The 16,961-nt window shown below is 41.3% G+C and overlaps 1 protein-coding gene across 1 annotated transcript in view; it reads right to left on the minus strand.

Moving 5' to 3' along the window:
* Window positions 1-12,175: 12,175 nt before the first annotated feature.
* COX10 (cytochrome c oxidase assembly factor heme A:farnesyltransferase COX10) overlaps window positions 12,176-16,961 on the minus strand; it is a 93,520-nt gene continuing 88,734 nt past the window's right edge. The window contains exon 7 of the mRNA XM_081183862.1: window positions 12,176-12,778. Within this exon, the coding sequence (XP_081039988.1) occupies window positions 12,372-12,778 (407 nt within the window). The 3' untranslated portion in view covers window positions 12,176-12,371. The remainder of the gene's footprint in view (window positions 12,779-16,961) is intronic.

The raw sequence follows: 16,961 nt of genomic DNA on the forward strand, positions 1-16,961 counted from the left end.
TACCTCGGGTTAAGTACTTAATTCGTTCTGGAGGTCCGTTCTTAACCTGAAAGTGTTCTTAACCTGAGACACTACTTTAGCTAATGGAGTCTCCTGCTGCCGCTGTGCCGCCAAAGCACGGTTTCTGTTCTCATCCTGAAGCAAAGTTCCTAACCCGAGGTACTATTTCTGGGTTAGCAGAGTCTGTAACATGAAGCGTATGTAACCTGAAGTGTATGTAACCCGAGGTACCACTGTATATTCAACCCTTCTGGACAGCAGTCCTACAAGAGATATGCAAAAGAACTAAATAGGTATTAGAACTCACCCCAGAACTGGCCCTACTGAACATCTTCCAAGATCATAATGACCACTCACATTATACAGAGCTTATAACCCACCATCTCTCAGCAGCCAGAAGGCTCATAGCCAGACACTGGAGAGGCCTGTCAGGAGTAAACAAGGACCAATGGTATCGGATTGTATGGGAAACGGCCTTACCAGAAAAGCTAACCAATAAACTGAAACTGTCATGGGGACAAATAGAAGTGGACACCTTCACCCCATTCACATACACAGCCCAACAAGACAACAACAAGACTCCACTAACAGCATATAAAGCAATCTAGTTTACCTGACCCAACAAAACCTCCCCCCCTCACAAATGCAATCAAACCCCACTGCAGCCAGCCACAGACAACTAACCACACCCTGCCCCCCAAAACCTCTCACTAGCAAGGATGTGTAATAAACAAATAGAAAGGGAACCAACCCCGTTGATGCTGACACAAAACCCCACATGTACACTGTATAAAAGAATATAAAATATAAAAGAATATAAGCCTCACCATCCCTCCTCTCCCCACCCTTATACTGTACTCAACACTAATGTCTCACAACAAATGTAACTGATTTGTAAGAAAGACTGTACAGCCTGAAAAAGGCATGTACTTTTGTAAACCAAGAAAAGCTTTAATATTTTTTTTAAAAAAAAATTAAATAAAATGCCTCTGATTGAATCAAGGCTTTTCAAATTGGGCATCATCAAATCTCAAATTGTGCAACAAGAAAAATATGTGGTTAGAAAACTTTCACGCTGCAGATGGATTGAGTTGCAACTGATCTGTGTATTTGATCCCAGTTGAGGTCTGGTGCAAAAAGACATGTTAAAATAATTTAAGGCTACAGTTGTGAGCACATTTACAAGGGTGTAGGTCTCCTTGAACTCAGTGAGGTTTACTTCTGAGTAATGATGCCTGGGGATCATGCAGCAAACTGGTTCCAACTTCCATGTTGTGTATGTAAGAACAGTCCCATTCTTCATGCGGCCATTCTTTTGGGTTGTGTGTGGTACACAGATGGACCTGGGCTCCCCGGTCACTTGAGGAATGATGCAGCTTGTCTTTCACAATTTATGAGTCTTTTGTAGGCATGGAAGTTCAGAGCCTAATTACCATCTATAGTAGATTATTAGTTGCTCCCCCTCCCCTTATCTCCAGTTCTTTCCTCAGTCTCCAAGTGGCTAACATAAAATCTCAATCTGGACCAATAAAGAGAAAGAGGTTGACATGACTTTGTATTTGTTTGCTTAGATAGGGTTGATTGGCAAGACTGCACTTTATTTAGTCTTTTCTGTAGGATTTGACCTAGTCTGAATGTTACTTATGGTGGCTGTTTGATTCAACATGTTAAAGAGTGAATTGGCAGCTAATTATTTGCATCTTTTGTCTCATGTCTTTGTTATTAGAATGTGAATGTGGTTTTCCCCCTTTCACACTAATGGCGGTTTGTGTCTTAACTGAGAAAAGTCCTGGGCCTATAGTCACACCCCTCACATACCCTCATGTTCCTCCAGCCAGTGGAAGAAAGAGAGAAAAAGGGAGTCTCAGGTCAGGAATCATTTACTCAGCAGCCCCAGCCAAGGACTGAGTAAGTGAGCTGGAGTTTATTACCACCCACATTTTGTAGCCCTCTACATCTCCTGGCTTCCCCAATCCATCCCTGGAGTGAGCTGTACTGTTGTTCTTTTGATATGCATTTGGACCTACTCTCAATGCTCTTAAGAATGGGTATGAGACAAAGTGCCTCTGACATTATTTCCTTTCATATGTTGATCTAAACAGCCTAGTGCGCCTGGAATGAGCTAATTCATACTAATTTACTGAATTAATTCAAAAAATCTCTAAATTACATCTGAAAGTTCTTATAATTTCTGGGTGAACTGAATGTGAATTAAGTTCCTATTGTGGTGGAACTTTGGGTAATTTTAAATTCAGTTCAACACACACACACACACACACACACACACACACGTTTCATCACACTTAACTCTTGTGTTTGACTGCAGCCACTGTGCCTACTATTTGTACCAACAGTATCTGAGAACTGATGCTGCTGTTTAACCTGAAAGAGTACAATCACTGGGAAAATAAATGACAACATTATTCACATTACACTCCATGTGCGTTCAGATGGTTTCTTAGTTTGCTTAACTATATTTTAAACTTTAGCTGGAGAAAATGCCGAGTACCACATGAATGAATTGCAAATTGAACTCAAATCAAATTAGTTCTTTTTTGAAGGAGGCAAACTTGAACTGGACTGAATTTCCTTTTGGAGGGCATGAAATGGAAATGAAACTAATTCCCTTTCAAAATGAGCTGTCCTAGCCCTGGGTTTGCTTAAAAACAGAGCAGCATTTGCTCTGATTCTGGTAGAACAAGGGCTGATATCTATGTTTCAGCTACTATGTGGCTGTTGTCCTGGATTGAATCAGTGGGCTGGCAGTGTGGTGTAGTGGTTAAGAGCGGTAGACTCGTAATCTGGTGAACCGGGTTTGTGTCTCCGCTCCTCCACATGCAGCTGCTGGGTGACCTTGGGCTAGTCACACTTCTCTGAAGTCTCTCAGCCCCACTCACCTCACAGAGTGTTTGTTGTGGGGGAGGAAGGGAAAGGAGATTGTTAGCCGCTTTGAGACTCCTTTGGGTAGTGATAAAGCGGGATATCAAATCCAAACTCCTCTTCTTCTTCAATACTCCATTTTCATCATAGCATTAGAACTCCTTTTGGACATTTGAACTGAAAATTGCATACTAATAGCTTTCCCCTTTGTGACCAACAGGTCCCAGTTCCAATGCACATTGCAATGTGGTCATTTTGGGGAGCAGAAACAAGTGGGCATCACAGAGATGCATGGAGAGAGTGAATTTGTTTCCCCATTTCTGTGGCCATTCCACACCACTTGCGGCTTTTAGTTTCATATCAGAATTTCAGGGTGTTTGTCATTTTAATTTTTGCTTCAGCTCTGTGGTTGTATCAGCCAAGTAGTGGAGCAATTTCAAGCAGTCTCCATAGTCTTATGACTGTAATGTGTAAATCAGGCCTAACTTCATTTTGAAATGTTGCCATGTTCAGCCAAAGGGAATCATTTTCATGCTGTAACACAACTCCCTCCTTTGGGTTTCATTGGCTGAGTGGGTTCGGGGTGTACTCTTATTCTCCGTCATAAACACCCAGTCAGCTCCATTTCTTCTCCCAAGAAACCGGAAGTCATTATACTTTTTTTTTTTTTTTTTGCCCTGACCTGCCCCTAAAGTTTTAATCCCTCTTTCTGCAAACACCGTTCTTTGCTGGCTCAATGCCATTTGGCTTGAATGGGGAGGAGTGTTTTCCAGTGCTCCAAGGAGAGATGAGTAGGAGTGACATGACAGAGTTGAGTCAAGAAAAAATGTGGGCTGGATGTCAAAGAACTTTTTATTTTTTTATTTTTTAGTGAGATGGATGGAGTGTGGACATTGCTCGAGGGAAGAGGTAGAAATTGAATGGCTGGAATATCTGAAACAGTGCTGGGGAATGGAAAGACACAGAGAACAATTGTGGTTGCATCAAACAAGGAAGAAAAGTAAGTAAGTAAGTAAGTAAGTAAATAAATAAATAAATAAATAAATAAAGTCCTTCACTTCCATTTCTCTTTTTAGAGCACAAATACACAGTGTGTTCACTCTAGCCAGACAGACAGAGAGAACGATGCCCTTTTATGAACTTTTAATGTTTGGGCCAATCAAACTGATGGATCTTTTCCGTATTCATTAACTATTTACACTGGAACTGATGCATCAAAAGTTATGAGGACTTATGTAGCTCAGTTGGTAGAGCATGAGATTCTTCATTTCAGAGTCGTGGGTTCGAGCCCCATGTTGGGCAAAAGAGTCCTGCGTTGCAGAGGGTTGGACTAGCTGACCCTTTTGTTCCCTTCTATTATTTTTCTAGAATTGAGGAAGGAAGCCCATTGATTACGAGAAGATATAAAACGGTGAGAGTCGCTTCCAAGTCAACAAGTGGAGGATCAAACTGCCATTGTTATATTTACTGAAATTTGTGGGACTTCTGATTTGCATAGGATCATAATGTAAAGCAACCTTCGTCAGTACCAGCTAGCCCAACTGTGCTACAGTGATACCTTGGGTTCAGTACTTAATTCGTTCTGGAGGTCCGTTCTTAACCTGAAACTGTTCTTAACCTGAAGCACCACTTTTGCTAATGGGGCCTCCTCCTGCTGCTGCACTGCTGGAGCCCGATTTCTGTTCTTATCTTGACGCAAAGTTCTTAACCTGAAGCACTATTTCTGGGTTAGCGGAGTCTGTAACCTGAAGCGTATGTAACCCGAAGTACCACTATATATATATGGTGCCGATGGAATTTTGTAGGCACCAGATTTAGGAAGGCTGCTGTAAAGCCTAAGATTGGGCAGAGATTCTACAGGCATAATCGAGAAGTACTTTAACATCTGAAGCCTGTTGTTGCTGTTGCTTAAAATCACATGGAATGCAAACCCGGCTCATAGAGTACAACTGATTAAAAAATGACTCTCTTCTGATTTCTATCTCATATCAACAGCACACAAAACTCAAGAGAGGGACTTATAGCTGGCTATTTTTGCATGTCTGCTTAGGAATAATAAACACTGGACAATCTCAGGTAAATGGGCATAAGATTCTGGCCTGATTATGTTATATTTGCAAATATTCTAAAAGCACATTAGATTTCCTATTTATTAAACCAGCCCCATTTATATTTTGCTCAAAAATACTAGTACAATGTAGTGACAGACATCTAACTACCCCAAACTATATGCATTGTGCTTAGCAACATTTGCCAGTTTCGGTGTTTCCTGGGATTTGGCAACTGAGTGGAAGCAGTTTCATCCCTTTGGTTTTACCAAGCTGAAACACTCCTGCAGCCAGCAACCCCCTGCCTTGCACATTTCCCAGATAATTACAGATTAGAACAGGCTAATTTTTATTTTCGCAAAGCCGCCGGAGATCTATGTTTGTTATTATTGTCTCCTAGGTTGCCACTTGCATAAATACATATGTAAAGCCCTTTGATCTGCAGGCATAATGACATAGATTTATCAAATGTTTGCCTTTTTCCATCATTCTTTTTTTTTTTTTTAAAAAGCTTGATTTATTGAGTGCAATCCCTGCCGCCCTCCCTCTCTTGAAATATGAAGTGTTCATGAATAGCTAAGGTAATATTTAATATCCTCCCAAGAAGCCTTTGCACTTTCTAACAAATGAACTACAACCTAACCAAATGGCTCACATCTGTTTAGCCTCCTCTCTTTTTAACTAAACAAATTAGCATTAGAATACCTGGGAGACAACATACAAAGTCCCCTTTCTAGATGACAGAACACAGACAATTATTAGCAAGGGGAAAACAGTCCTGAAAGACGCCGGCCTGACTTGAGCAGATGTTTTCACATCTCCTGTAGTGCCCCTGAATGAGTTGTACCCCAGCGGACACACTGCCCCGGTCTTTTGAAGTGGGCCAGGGAAACCATTCACAGCCCTCTGATGAATGGAAACTTGCTCACTTAAATGTTTCATTTAAAATCCCTCCCTGCAAGACCAGCATGTTACCTTCAAAACATCAACATCAACAAATCTATTGTTTTTAACTAATTTGTTTTTATTCCTGTGCATTTAATTATTTTAAATGTCGTAAGTCCAATTTGGGAAAAAGGCTATCTATCTATCTATCATCTATCTATCATCTATCTATCTATCTATCATCTATCTATCTATCTATCTATCTATCTATCTATCTATCTATCTATCTATCATCTGTCTATCTGTCTATCTATCTAATCTATCATCTATACCTATGTTATACAGTGGTCCCTCGCAAGACGAAAATAATTCGTTCCGCGAGTCTTTTCGTCTTGCGATGTTTTTCGTCTTGCGAAGCACAGTCCGTCGCAACTGCGCCTCTTCAAGCGGCTTTTAAAAAAAAGCGCAAGACGTTTTCGTCTTGTGAAGCAAGCCAATAGGGAAATTCGTCTAGCGAAGCAACGCAAAACCGAAAAACCCTTTCGTCTAGCGAGTTTTTCGTCTTGCGAGGCATTCGTCTTGCGGGGCACCACTGTATAAATTGGTGTGCTTTGGGCAAAAGTTTTTTTCTAGCCATAACTAAGTGGCAAGAAAGAAACAGGGCATTAGAATGAGCTCTTAATTTGAAAGCCTAGCAATGTATCATTTCCCCTGGGGGATCTATAAGAATGCCAGTGCATAGAACCACAAGAGCTGACCTCATGGAGCCTCCCTTTAAAAGCCTCCAGAAATAAACTGCCCAACTTCCACAGTTAACTTATTCTGTGGCCCACTTCTTACAGTTAGGAAGGTAGTCACCTGATTTCAGCTCTGCTGAAACTTTAATTTGATGCCTCTTGTCCTTTCAGTGCTTCCCTCATGTCCTTGTTTCCCTGAGGTTTTAAACCTGTGTCTTGACAGTGCCACTTGAGTTGGAATAAAGAAAGAAAGAAAGAAAGAAAGAAAGAAAGAAAGAAAGAAAGAAAGAAAGAAAGAAAAGTTTTCTACTCATAGAAAACTAGTATGTTGGGCAGAAGGATGTTCTAGAAGATTTCTCTTTGACATCTAGTTTTCTGGATCTTCCTGATGGAGAAATATGCAGTTATGAAACACAGCTGCCTTATAACAGGTCAATTCATTGGTCTATCTAGCCCAGTGGTGTCCAGACCTTTTCCAAAGAGGGCCAGATTTGATGAAGTTAAGGGCCGTGAGGGCCGACCAAAGGGCTGCCCAAAGTTTTTAATCTTTTTTTAGGATTGACGTTCTTGAGGATTTTACCCCAGGAAATTAACTGCCACAGGGGCCGGATTAAACTGACCGGCGGGCTGAATTAGGCACCCAAAATGGACTTTGGACATGCCTGATCTAGCCCATGATTGTCTACACCAACTAGCAATGTCTCTTCAGTCAGAAGTTTTCCCCAGCTCTAAATGGAGGTGCCAATGACATTTTTTTCATGCAGAGCAGGTGCTCTACAACAGAGTGACACTCCTTCTCCAAAGAGACAGAAAGGCATGCACCTGCCAGAACATGAATCTGGGTTGCACTGTGCATGATGCCACTATACCACTGGCACAACTGTCAGCCCTCACCTGCAATTCAAAGCAGGGCAACGCAGATGTTGGCTTACCACTTCAGTCAGAAGTGGGCCTTTGGGGAGGAGCTGCTCCAGGTTTTCCTTCCCTGCATGTCTAGATACCCGAGAGCTGCTATCATTTCTTTCCATCCACCCTTCTTTCCTCTAGGCTAACTAACCACGACAAGTTTCTACAGTTTCCCCCCTCCTGTGTCATGCATTCCAAAGTGTCAGTTTTGTTGCTTCCCTCAGAATCGTTTTCAGTTTAGTCTAATCCGTCTTTAAAAGTGGTGACCACAACTGGACACAATACTGCACTGGAGACCTACTTAGTGCCAAATAAAACAAGACTATTACCCCCTCCCGTCTGGCAAGCTGAAGATGCTGTTAATACAGCTTCAAGTAGTGTCTGTTGTCTTGTAAGAAATGCTACGTTGCTGGCTCAGCTTCAGATAGACTCTCATTCCTTCTTATTCCTTCTTGGTAATGCTGGAGCCCAGACAATCGTCTCCCCAGTTTGGTAATTATACATTTGCCATTTCTTTCCAATGTGTCATGCTTAATGCTTTTCTTTGTTGAGTTTCATTTTATTATTTTCCACTGTAAGACATAATACCCCGCTGCTCCCAACTTAACTTAAATAAATCCAGATAACTTAATGTTTGATGTCCTCTTATAACCATTTCCCTTGCTTCCAGTACAATCCTGTCTTCTAGTTGGGAACATTTGGAAGGATGATTGCCTCACATCCGTCTTGATGCCTTGTTCTGTTGAAAACATGCAGCCTTTCAAATAAATGAAAACCAAACCCGGTGGAACCGCCCCAGCAAAGTGTTAAGTCATTCTTGCAGTGTCCACATCTTGACCTTCCTTCAAAAAACAAAACAAAACAACGAGGAATGTCTTCTTTCTTCAAAAGAAAACAGGCAAGAGAAATGGTAATATGGTGCCCCAAGTGAGACCCAAATTTGACGCCTCCTCCCAGCCTTCACACTGCTTTCCCAAAGCAGAGTAAACAAGGCACTGGGCTATGGGAAGGAGGCATGAGGGCTCTAGCGTGGTCCTAGAGCCCTTCTTCATCCCTCTCAAAGCAGGGCAAGTGCTAACTAGGCTTCGAGAAGGAAGGAGACTCTAGGACCCTGCCAGAACTGTTACGTCTCCAACCCGAACTGAGTGCTTTCTAGGCTTTGGGAAGTAGGCAGGAAGGCATTGCCTTGGCTCAGTGCCCTATGTGGGGGAACTGGTCATGCTGCCCTAAATCCACCTCCGAGAGATGTCTTGAGCAACTGGCTTGTCCACTCCATATGCCCTTCAAATGAATTGTGAGGCCGAGTTCGTAGCAATCAGATTCACAGAGGTGTATATTGTGGTACACACAATGCTTGTGCCATAATCAATTAAGTCGTTAGCCTGCCACAAACCACAGTTGTTTTCGCTGCAACAGGCTATCACAGCTGCTGTTCTGGACATTTGTTACAATGGGATATGATGCTCGGGTGACTGAGATGTTGGACTTTTGGGAGTTACTAGGGCAAGGTGTGTGCTTATTCTACCTCCACCTCTTCCATCTCCTTGTTTAGAATCATTTAAAAAGATGAAAAACATGGTAGAGCCAGGTAACACATGATTACATGAGTTCCCAGCTTTGAGTATCAAAAGCTGGTTTCTGGGAATATTAATGGCCACAGGCCCTCAAGCAATGGTAGATCAGATCAATAATTTCCCATTTTCTCACTTCTGTGATCAGGAGTCTTCTCCTACCCCTGAGGAAAACAAAATAATAGCCACTGGTGCATTATGGTATTTCATTAATATAAATATATGCACATTTAGAAGCTGTCCATTGACTGTCATCGATTCAGTATTAGAAAAGCAATCAGGTGGCAGAAAAAAACTGGCCAGGTGGCAATCTCTAATGGTTTACTGGGAAAGAAAAAGGGTCATGGACACAATTGCCCATTATCCTACAGCTCTTTTCAAATTCAGAAAAAAACCACTCTGGATTGAAGGTGTGGTTGCACAAAGTCACACACAATCACTGGCTACACTTTAAAACAGAGAAAGGAAGAAATCTGTTGCAGTTTCAAAATGGATAACATGATGTTTTGATCCGGCGTGGTATTTCCTATGCTTCCCCTGCCTGCCCACAACCTTGATCTCATGGGAATCTATGCGCATAAAGACAACCAGGCCAAGGAAAGCTTTATTAGCAAAACTGATAGTGGAAGCAAGACAACTCCATATTGGAACAATGAAATTAGTTGTATTTGAGAGGACCCGTGTTTCTGTTATTCATTCGTTCTTCATTGGAAACCCCTGCTACTTAGAAGCAAGCCCTACTGAGAGATTAATCTCAGCAAGTAAGCATAGGATCGCAGCATTAGCATGTATTTCTTTAGTATTTTAGATTGTCGAGAGTACGTCACATACATTATTTCAGCAATTCTTAAAATAATCCAGTAAGTTAGGCTAGTATTATTGCAGTTGGAAGCCAGAACTTGTTCCTTATGAATTTATAGCAGAATCTAACACTGGCAGAATGGGAATTAGTCCGGCAGAAGTTATTTCCTTTCAAGAAGGCTGGTTGTCAGAAAAACAAGAGGTGAGCTGTATGCTTCCAGTGAATGGCCAGATTTTGCGCTAGGAGTCACTCCTGGGCCTACCCAAAACCTTTGAGCCCTTACCCCATGGATTTGACTGCCTTCTGGTCACAATAGTTTAGATCCAGCCTACTTTGGTCCCATTGAAAGCATTGCAAGTAGACAAGTCATGCCACTGATTTAAGTGGGAGCTTGGTCTGGATTCATGAAATCGTGCCAAATAAATTAGTTGTCTTCTTTGTACGACCTCTTCTACAGCTTGTTCAGCAGTGGTCTGAATTGTGTGGAAGTTCTGAACTCAGTAGGACTTACTTCTGAGTAGACACATACAGAATTGTACTTTTAATAGTACTATTGTGTTCTGAAGATGTGTGTGTATGTATCTGTGGGGAAGTAGATCAACCTGTATATATGACAGTCAAATTGGTTGTGCAGGTTCTCTTCAACTCATTCTTGCAAATATAGATCAGAGTAGCATTGTGAATTAATTGCCATGATGCCCTCAGTTCTCACCTACAATTCTCACCTACAAATTATTCATTCAGACATCCCAAATGTTTTCTGGTAACTCTCCATTCCCTGCAATTAGACAACAATGCAAGTAGGTAAAATAACAACAGTTTTGTCCTTGTTCTATGCTAGGTCCCTCTATCTCCAAGAAAGGCACCTTGATCTCACATATATTCCAATAAACCTTCACATTCCAAATGAACTTAAATTATTTGGTGGGGTGTATGTGATGAAAGGAAGATGATCGTTGTGCTTTGAATATTCTTTTTGAAAGTAGTGGAAACATGAAAAACTATGATATAAAAGCTAGCGTTAAAAGAATGCAATAAACTATACGCAACTAACCTAGCATCTTGAAGCCATAAACAAGATTGGCATATAAAGTGAACAAGCTTCTGTTTCTGTGGTTGTTCAGCCACAGTAGTTACACCCTGAAGGTTATTTCCTTGTTTCAGATTGGTTCAAAATGTTTTCTCCGTGGCCAGACTGAGCTGATTCCATCCGCTCTGTATTTCCATTTCCATCAGGGTTGCTTGATGATGTGTTGGAGGAAATAAGAGTCGGAGGCACTTCTAGGAAACGGAAATTCAGACAACGAATAGCTCCTTCCTGGATGGAGGATGGCAATCATAACCTAGTAGCAAAAAGGCTGCTATGAAAGTAGGATGGCATGAAAGTTGTCAAAGGTCTGATGGGGTGGAAATTTGCTGGGCATAAGTTTGTTTCCTTTCAAGCAGGCCGATTGTCAGAAAACCAAGAATTGAGCTGTACACTTCCAGTCAATGGGCAGATTTTTGTTCTAGGAGTCATTCCTGGAGCTACCCAAACTGTTGGGCCCTTCTAACCCCATGGCTTTGACTACAAATCCTACCAGGTACTAACATTCTTTATTTTAAGGGTTATTATTTATGATCCGCTTAAATGCCAAAAGGACTTCTAAGTTGGTAACCAGAGATGAGGTGAGGGCTTGTACAGAGTAAAGACCTGGCTGATGGGAAAGCAATGTATTTCTGCATGGTGGTCTGCCTTTAAACATACATTGGGGGCTTTATGTTCCATGTGTGCGCGCACATACACACACACAAAATGTATGTGTACCCCTTATTATTCATTCTCTCTCTTTCTCTTTCGCTCTCTCTCAAGTAGTCATGGCTGTTTTTCCTTTTTAAGAGCTTTTTAATGGCTCCAGTCAAACTTCTCTGTATCTTTCCTTTATGAACTGTCTATACCATATTCAGAAAAAGTTTAAATAAAGGTGGAAATTTGGCACCCTCATAGGTTAATAGCATCTCTGAGAGGATGACACTCCCTACTGGTTTCTTTCAGCTCCAAATACTGTTACTCCCTTCCACTTTCCATACAGAATGAGAATATACTCCTAGAACTAGGGCAGAGCGATTTTTGCATATTGTTAAGCTAATCCTCCTGTTCTGGTGTGGAAAAGTGTAGATGCATATGAGTCACCTGTGGGAACTGTTGCCAGACTAGATTCAGCAGGCTTGCCATACATCCTTAAGAATTAGATAGAGATTTGTTCTTTCATCAGTATGCTATTAAGATATAACATGCATCTTAGCATCATCTCCGTATAGTCAACGGAAGGATCTCACATTCGAAAATCAAATCCAAGAGTCATGTGTGTGTCCCAAATCAAATTATTTAATTTGAAAAAAATCACAGAGAGTGCTCACTGGACACAAAATATTCTCTCTGAATACATCAACAGAAAACCTCCCTGCTGCATGATAACTGAAATATGTACGCCATTTTGAACGGGAGCTTCTGAAGCCAATAGTTATCACAAAGGTAACATGAGTTTTTCAACATGATGCCTCAACTCAAGGATTCCTTTTCGTTGTCCTTTTTGTACCAAGATTTCTTGCAAGTCAGCATGAGCAAGAGGAGCATTGGCAAGTGCCACAAGCTGCAGAAAAACAACTTCCGGGAGCTGCCACGGTCAGCGTCTCTGTAGAAACGAAAGCCGAGGTAGGAAATGTACAGGTTGACGGGAAGAGAAATTATGGGGAAAGTCCACGTGGTGACATCAAGGATGGGAGCCAGTGATGAAAGTCCAATTAAGGCGAGGCAATGCCGCAGAGCCACCCGCCTGCACATGTCTGGGTGGGTGACAGACATCATGCAGTAGCCACCTCTGGAGTAATCTTCGCGGAGCCCCCAGCTGAGTGCATTGAAATGAGGGAACTGCCAGGAGTAGAGAATCCCCCCCAGCAGCAATGCTCCTGCAAACGAAGAGAAATCAAGGCATTAGGGTGTACGCCAGGGCCACTGACACAGAAATCTGGATAACTTGGCTGAAGTTTCTGCGTCTTCATTTCGTACACCCAGTAAATCACTTGCAGGTGCAGAAGTCTCATTAATATAATCAGCTTGCCCCAAGGCAGTGAAAGGTATACAGGATGGAGCTGTGTGGAACAGTTTACTCGACTCTCCACATAAACTCCAAATACCCTTTTCAGATGCAGGAGTTGCTAAATGTTACTCTTAAAAAAAGATGCTTCTATCATTTTATCATTTTTGGAGTAAGAACACTTGCAAAAGGCTCAGAACCCAAGCAATGTATGTGATACTTCCAGGGGATGCAGGGATGTTTTTTGCATTCCTTGTCCAACCTGTTTACTTCTAGTGCATTTCCGGCAAGTCATACATACACAATTTAATCACACTTCTCATCTACAATTTTGAATTCGGCACTGTTTGTATTTCCTCCCACACAATTATATGTTTGCAGAAAGCAAGAAACTGAGGCTTTCAGAACCAAAAACAGTGCCTGAGGCCTCATCTGGAGACAATAAAAAGATGATGATTTGGGGACAGGGCCCCAGCTAGGACTAACTGACTATAACTTCTTGATAGGGTGGCCACATGTTCTACTTTTCAGAGGACAGTCCTCTATTGGAAGAGATGCCTTTTTAAAGATAAATAACCATAAAAAGGAAAGGAGAACCCCTGAAGTTGCTTGACAATAGCTACCAACCTAGACAACCGACTGAGCAGGCACACAGGTCACAGTTCTCCCCACTAAGGTGAAATGCATTGCATTTCTATTAAAATTATTATTTTTTAAATCTGCACCTCTACATATAAAATAGCATAATGTAAATGTTATGCAAATTGGGGGGGTGATGCATAAATGGTCACCTTACTTCTATATATATATATATAAATAACATCTTAAACTCTTCTGTGACTAAAAAACACACACTTTCCATTTGTTGTAGAAAACACTTAAGATACATTTTATCCTTTGGTTTCCACATTTGATTCCACCTTTTTATACTACACACAATATATTTTCACAGTCCAAACTGACTGTGCATCAGCTCTGCACAGAACCCACTCCGCAAAGGTACACATATAAAACAAATACAGTGAAGAATATTCAATAAACTTTGGCTACTGAATAGTATAAGCTTTTTAAAGTTTGCTCAGCAGAAATCTAGAGAAGATTCCAGTCACCACCTGCATGTTACCTTGCTATATTTTGCCATAGGTTTCCTAAGCAGAAATGTATGTTGCCAACCCTCTAACAGCCACATAACGTAGGGCTACAGAGGGCTGAAAATGCCTAGTGTTAAGTAACTAACTTCTCAGTTCTGTACACTCCATAATCTTAGAATTCAGTATCATAGGACCTTCTGTTGATCCATGAATGCTTGGCAGAAACCTGAAACTGAAGAGTAAAAAATTCATAGAATTATAGAATTGTAAGGTTGTTTCAGTTCTTTCAACATTCGGGGTCTCTGTGTTACCTATCCCTGTACACCACCTAAAAGTTTATACAGAAGCAAGAATTAAAGGGGAAAATAGGCCCAGAGATCCACTGAATATAACTATGGGAATATTTCCTCACAACTGCAGTCTTTCAAAAACTTATGCTACAAGACTAGATCCTGCTCCACTGAAATTTAGCACAGATGCCCATTAGTATCTGCTTCATTCTGTTTCACAAGGGACATCTTTAGGGCCTACGCTTTAATAAAGCTTGACTGATTTTCACAGATTCAACTTCTGAAGTGATGTTGTTACAGTGGAGTTATGCCTTCTTGTAGAAGATGAATCAAAGTCCATTTTGTTTGCAAAGGGATGGATGCTAGGAGCAACAAGAAGGCAAGATGTCCTAACGCTGTCTCAGAAATAACTTCCAACTCTCACATCCTTGTCAAAAAACAACCAACATTTCAGGTGAAACTCCCAGCTCCAAACCAGACAACTGATGTGCCAAACAAGGGGAGTTGTTTTATGAGGGGCCTGCCTTCTCACGCAATCTTTCTAGGAGATACTGCAAAGTCAACTTGATTGCAACATGCATGGCTTCGTTTCTTGCTGTGCAGTACAGAATTAGGTTTTTCAGTGCAACTGGGTCCAGACTCTACCTTTACATTTTCAAAACCTTTGTCTGACAGGGCAGACTTGTAGCGATGCTGGGATTACTCAAAGTGCTGATACAGAAATAGCCACTTGTGTTCCCACTCTGGGGGTACTTAGTAGCAACTGGTGCTATTTTGCAGGCTTAGTTGGGAGGAGCCTCCTAGCAATCCTACATGGAGATTCAGAGATTCAATAGCAACTGGAACAGCGTTGTCTGCCTCTATCTCAATTGCCATGCAGTGGATGGTGCTTCAGTAGCAGTGGCATAAATCTTTATGTGCTCCTCTGTGCAAATTCCTTTGGATGAGGCTATAAAAAATGCACTCTAAACTAAATCTTAAGAGAATATAAATTATTTTTTACTGTTTTTACTACACTGTGTCAGCTGCCCTGAGAAAGTCTTTCCAAATTCCAAATTACTTGGAAGTCAGTATGATTTTGCCAAATGGTTCTTACTCCCTACTGTGTTTAGGATTCCAGTTTAAGTGTATTTAGGTGTGCATTATGGAAAAAGACCCATCAAGGCTGAACTACATACAGCATGATGCTGATACTGATAATATGCCCGCATGCTTGTTTTTAAAAAAGTGATGTTAGGCGCAGGTGGTGATGTCTGATTTTGTCAGGATTGCAGAAGTAGGAAGCAGATGTTCAGCCCTTTCATACCTCATTGCAGTACTGATGGAGATCATCCCTTTCCCATGGCTGTGTTGGCCCTGAAAAGAAAGCTCCCATTTTCTTCTTGGGAGCTGGGAGACTGTCAGAACTGCTGCTGAGAAGCAGTTGGGTTTCCTATCCTGGCCATGTAATATGGGTGCTAATGATGCATTTGGTGCCATGAGAAGTTTGGCTGATAGTCAACTTCCTGTGGTTAACCTGTGCAGCTACTTAATCTAGTATTTCTGCTATTGTTGAGTGGTGTTACTGTTTCAGGAGGATATTTTCAGCAACCTTTAAGGTTCCACATGAGATTGAAGGTGCAGGATATTCGTGCTTTTCTATCTAAAGCTGTCAAGCACAATGATGTTCTTTTAAAACTCATGACTGTCCTAGGTGTATGCAAAAAGTCTTGTAATGGTAGCATGATTTGCTAAACTATGTTATCATTCACAAACTTAAGACAAAAGCCAGAAGCACTTTTATGTTAAAAACTCAGCATGGAAAACCAGGCTTATAGTTGGAGCTCCAAACTGACTTGCTACCTCTTTCATTGTCTTGGTTTTTGGCTTCACAGATGTATGACAGAGATCACCAACCAGGCATGTAAAATAAACACAGAATGGTTAAAATATCAGCTCCAAAACAGATGTTGAAGTCTTATTGCATTTCCTAAAGCCATTGTTTACTGCCTTGGCAACCCAAGAATGCTGTTTTGCTTAGAGCACAATTTTGGTAATTCTTCTGCCTTGAATAATATGAAGGAATTTTAAAATCATTTCCAGATTCTGGTAGCTGACTGACACATGAGGGGGAGGTTAAGAGTGGAGGTGGGGGGCGGCGGGAAGCACCAGCTTCTTGTCTCTCTAGGAAATAAATTAAATGTTTAAGTTTATGTAAGACGTTATAGGGATTTTGAAGTCTAAGTTTAGCCATTAATGGCCTGTACTTAGAACTGTGTGTGGTTGTTTTCTTCTATCTTGGTATGGTAACAAACCAGCTACTCTTAGCTAAAAAGATGCTAAAACAAATTACTCCTCCTTGGTCCAGATGAGGGAGATTAGAGCTGGAAAACAAGAGCAAATCCAGCTGCACCCATTTGCCTTTGGATAAACACGGCTGGCGGTTATGTAGCTGTAGTTGTTCCATGTTCAACCTGGAAAATGAGATGAAGTATAACTGAACCTTATCTTTGCCTACAGAATTAGGTTTCCATCATCTGAATATGCCCGTCAGCAAAAGCTGATCCAGCAAAAACAACACACTACCTGCCCACACTGAAGCAAGGAAGATATAGCAGTGATGGATGGAGAGATCAGTTAAGACCTCCAAATTATGTGGTTAGAAAAATCCAATTTCTGCTCTACTTTTAATACT

Source organism: Podarcis bocagei (genome assembly GCF_964188305.1).
Source record: "Podarcis bocagei genome assembly, chromosome: 2".
NCBI lineage: Eukaryota > Metazoa > Chordata > Lepidosauria > Squamata > Lacertidae > Podarcis > Podarcis bocagei.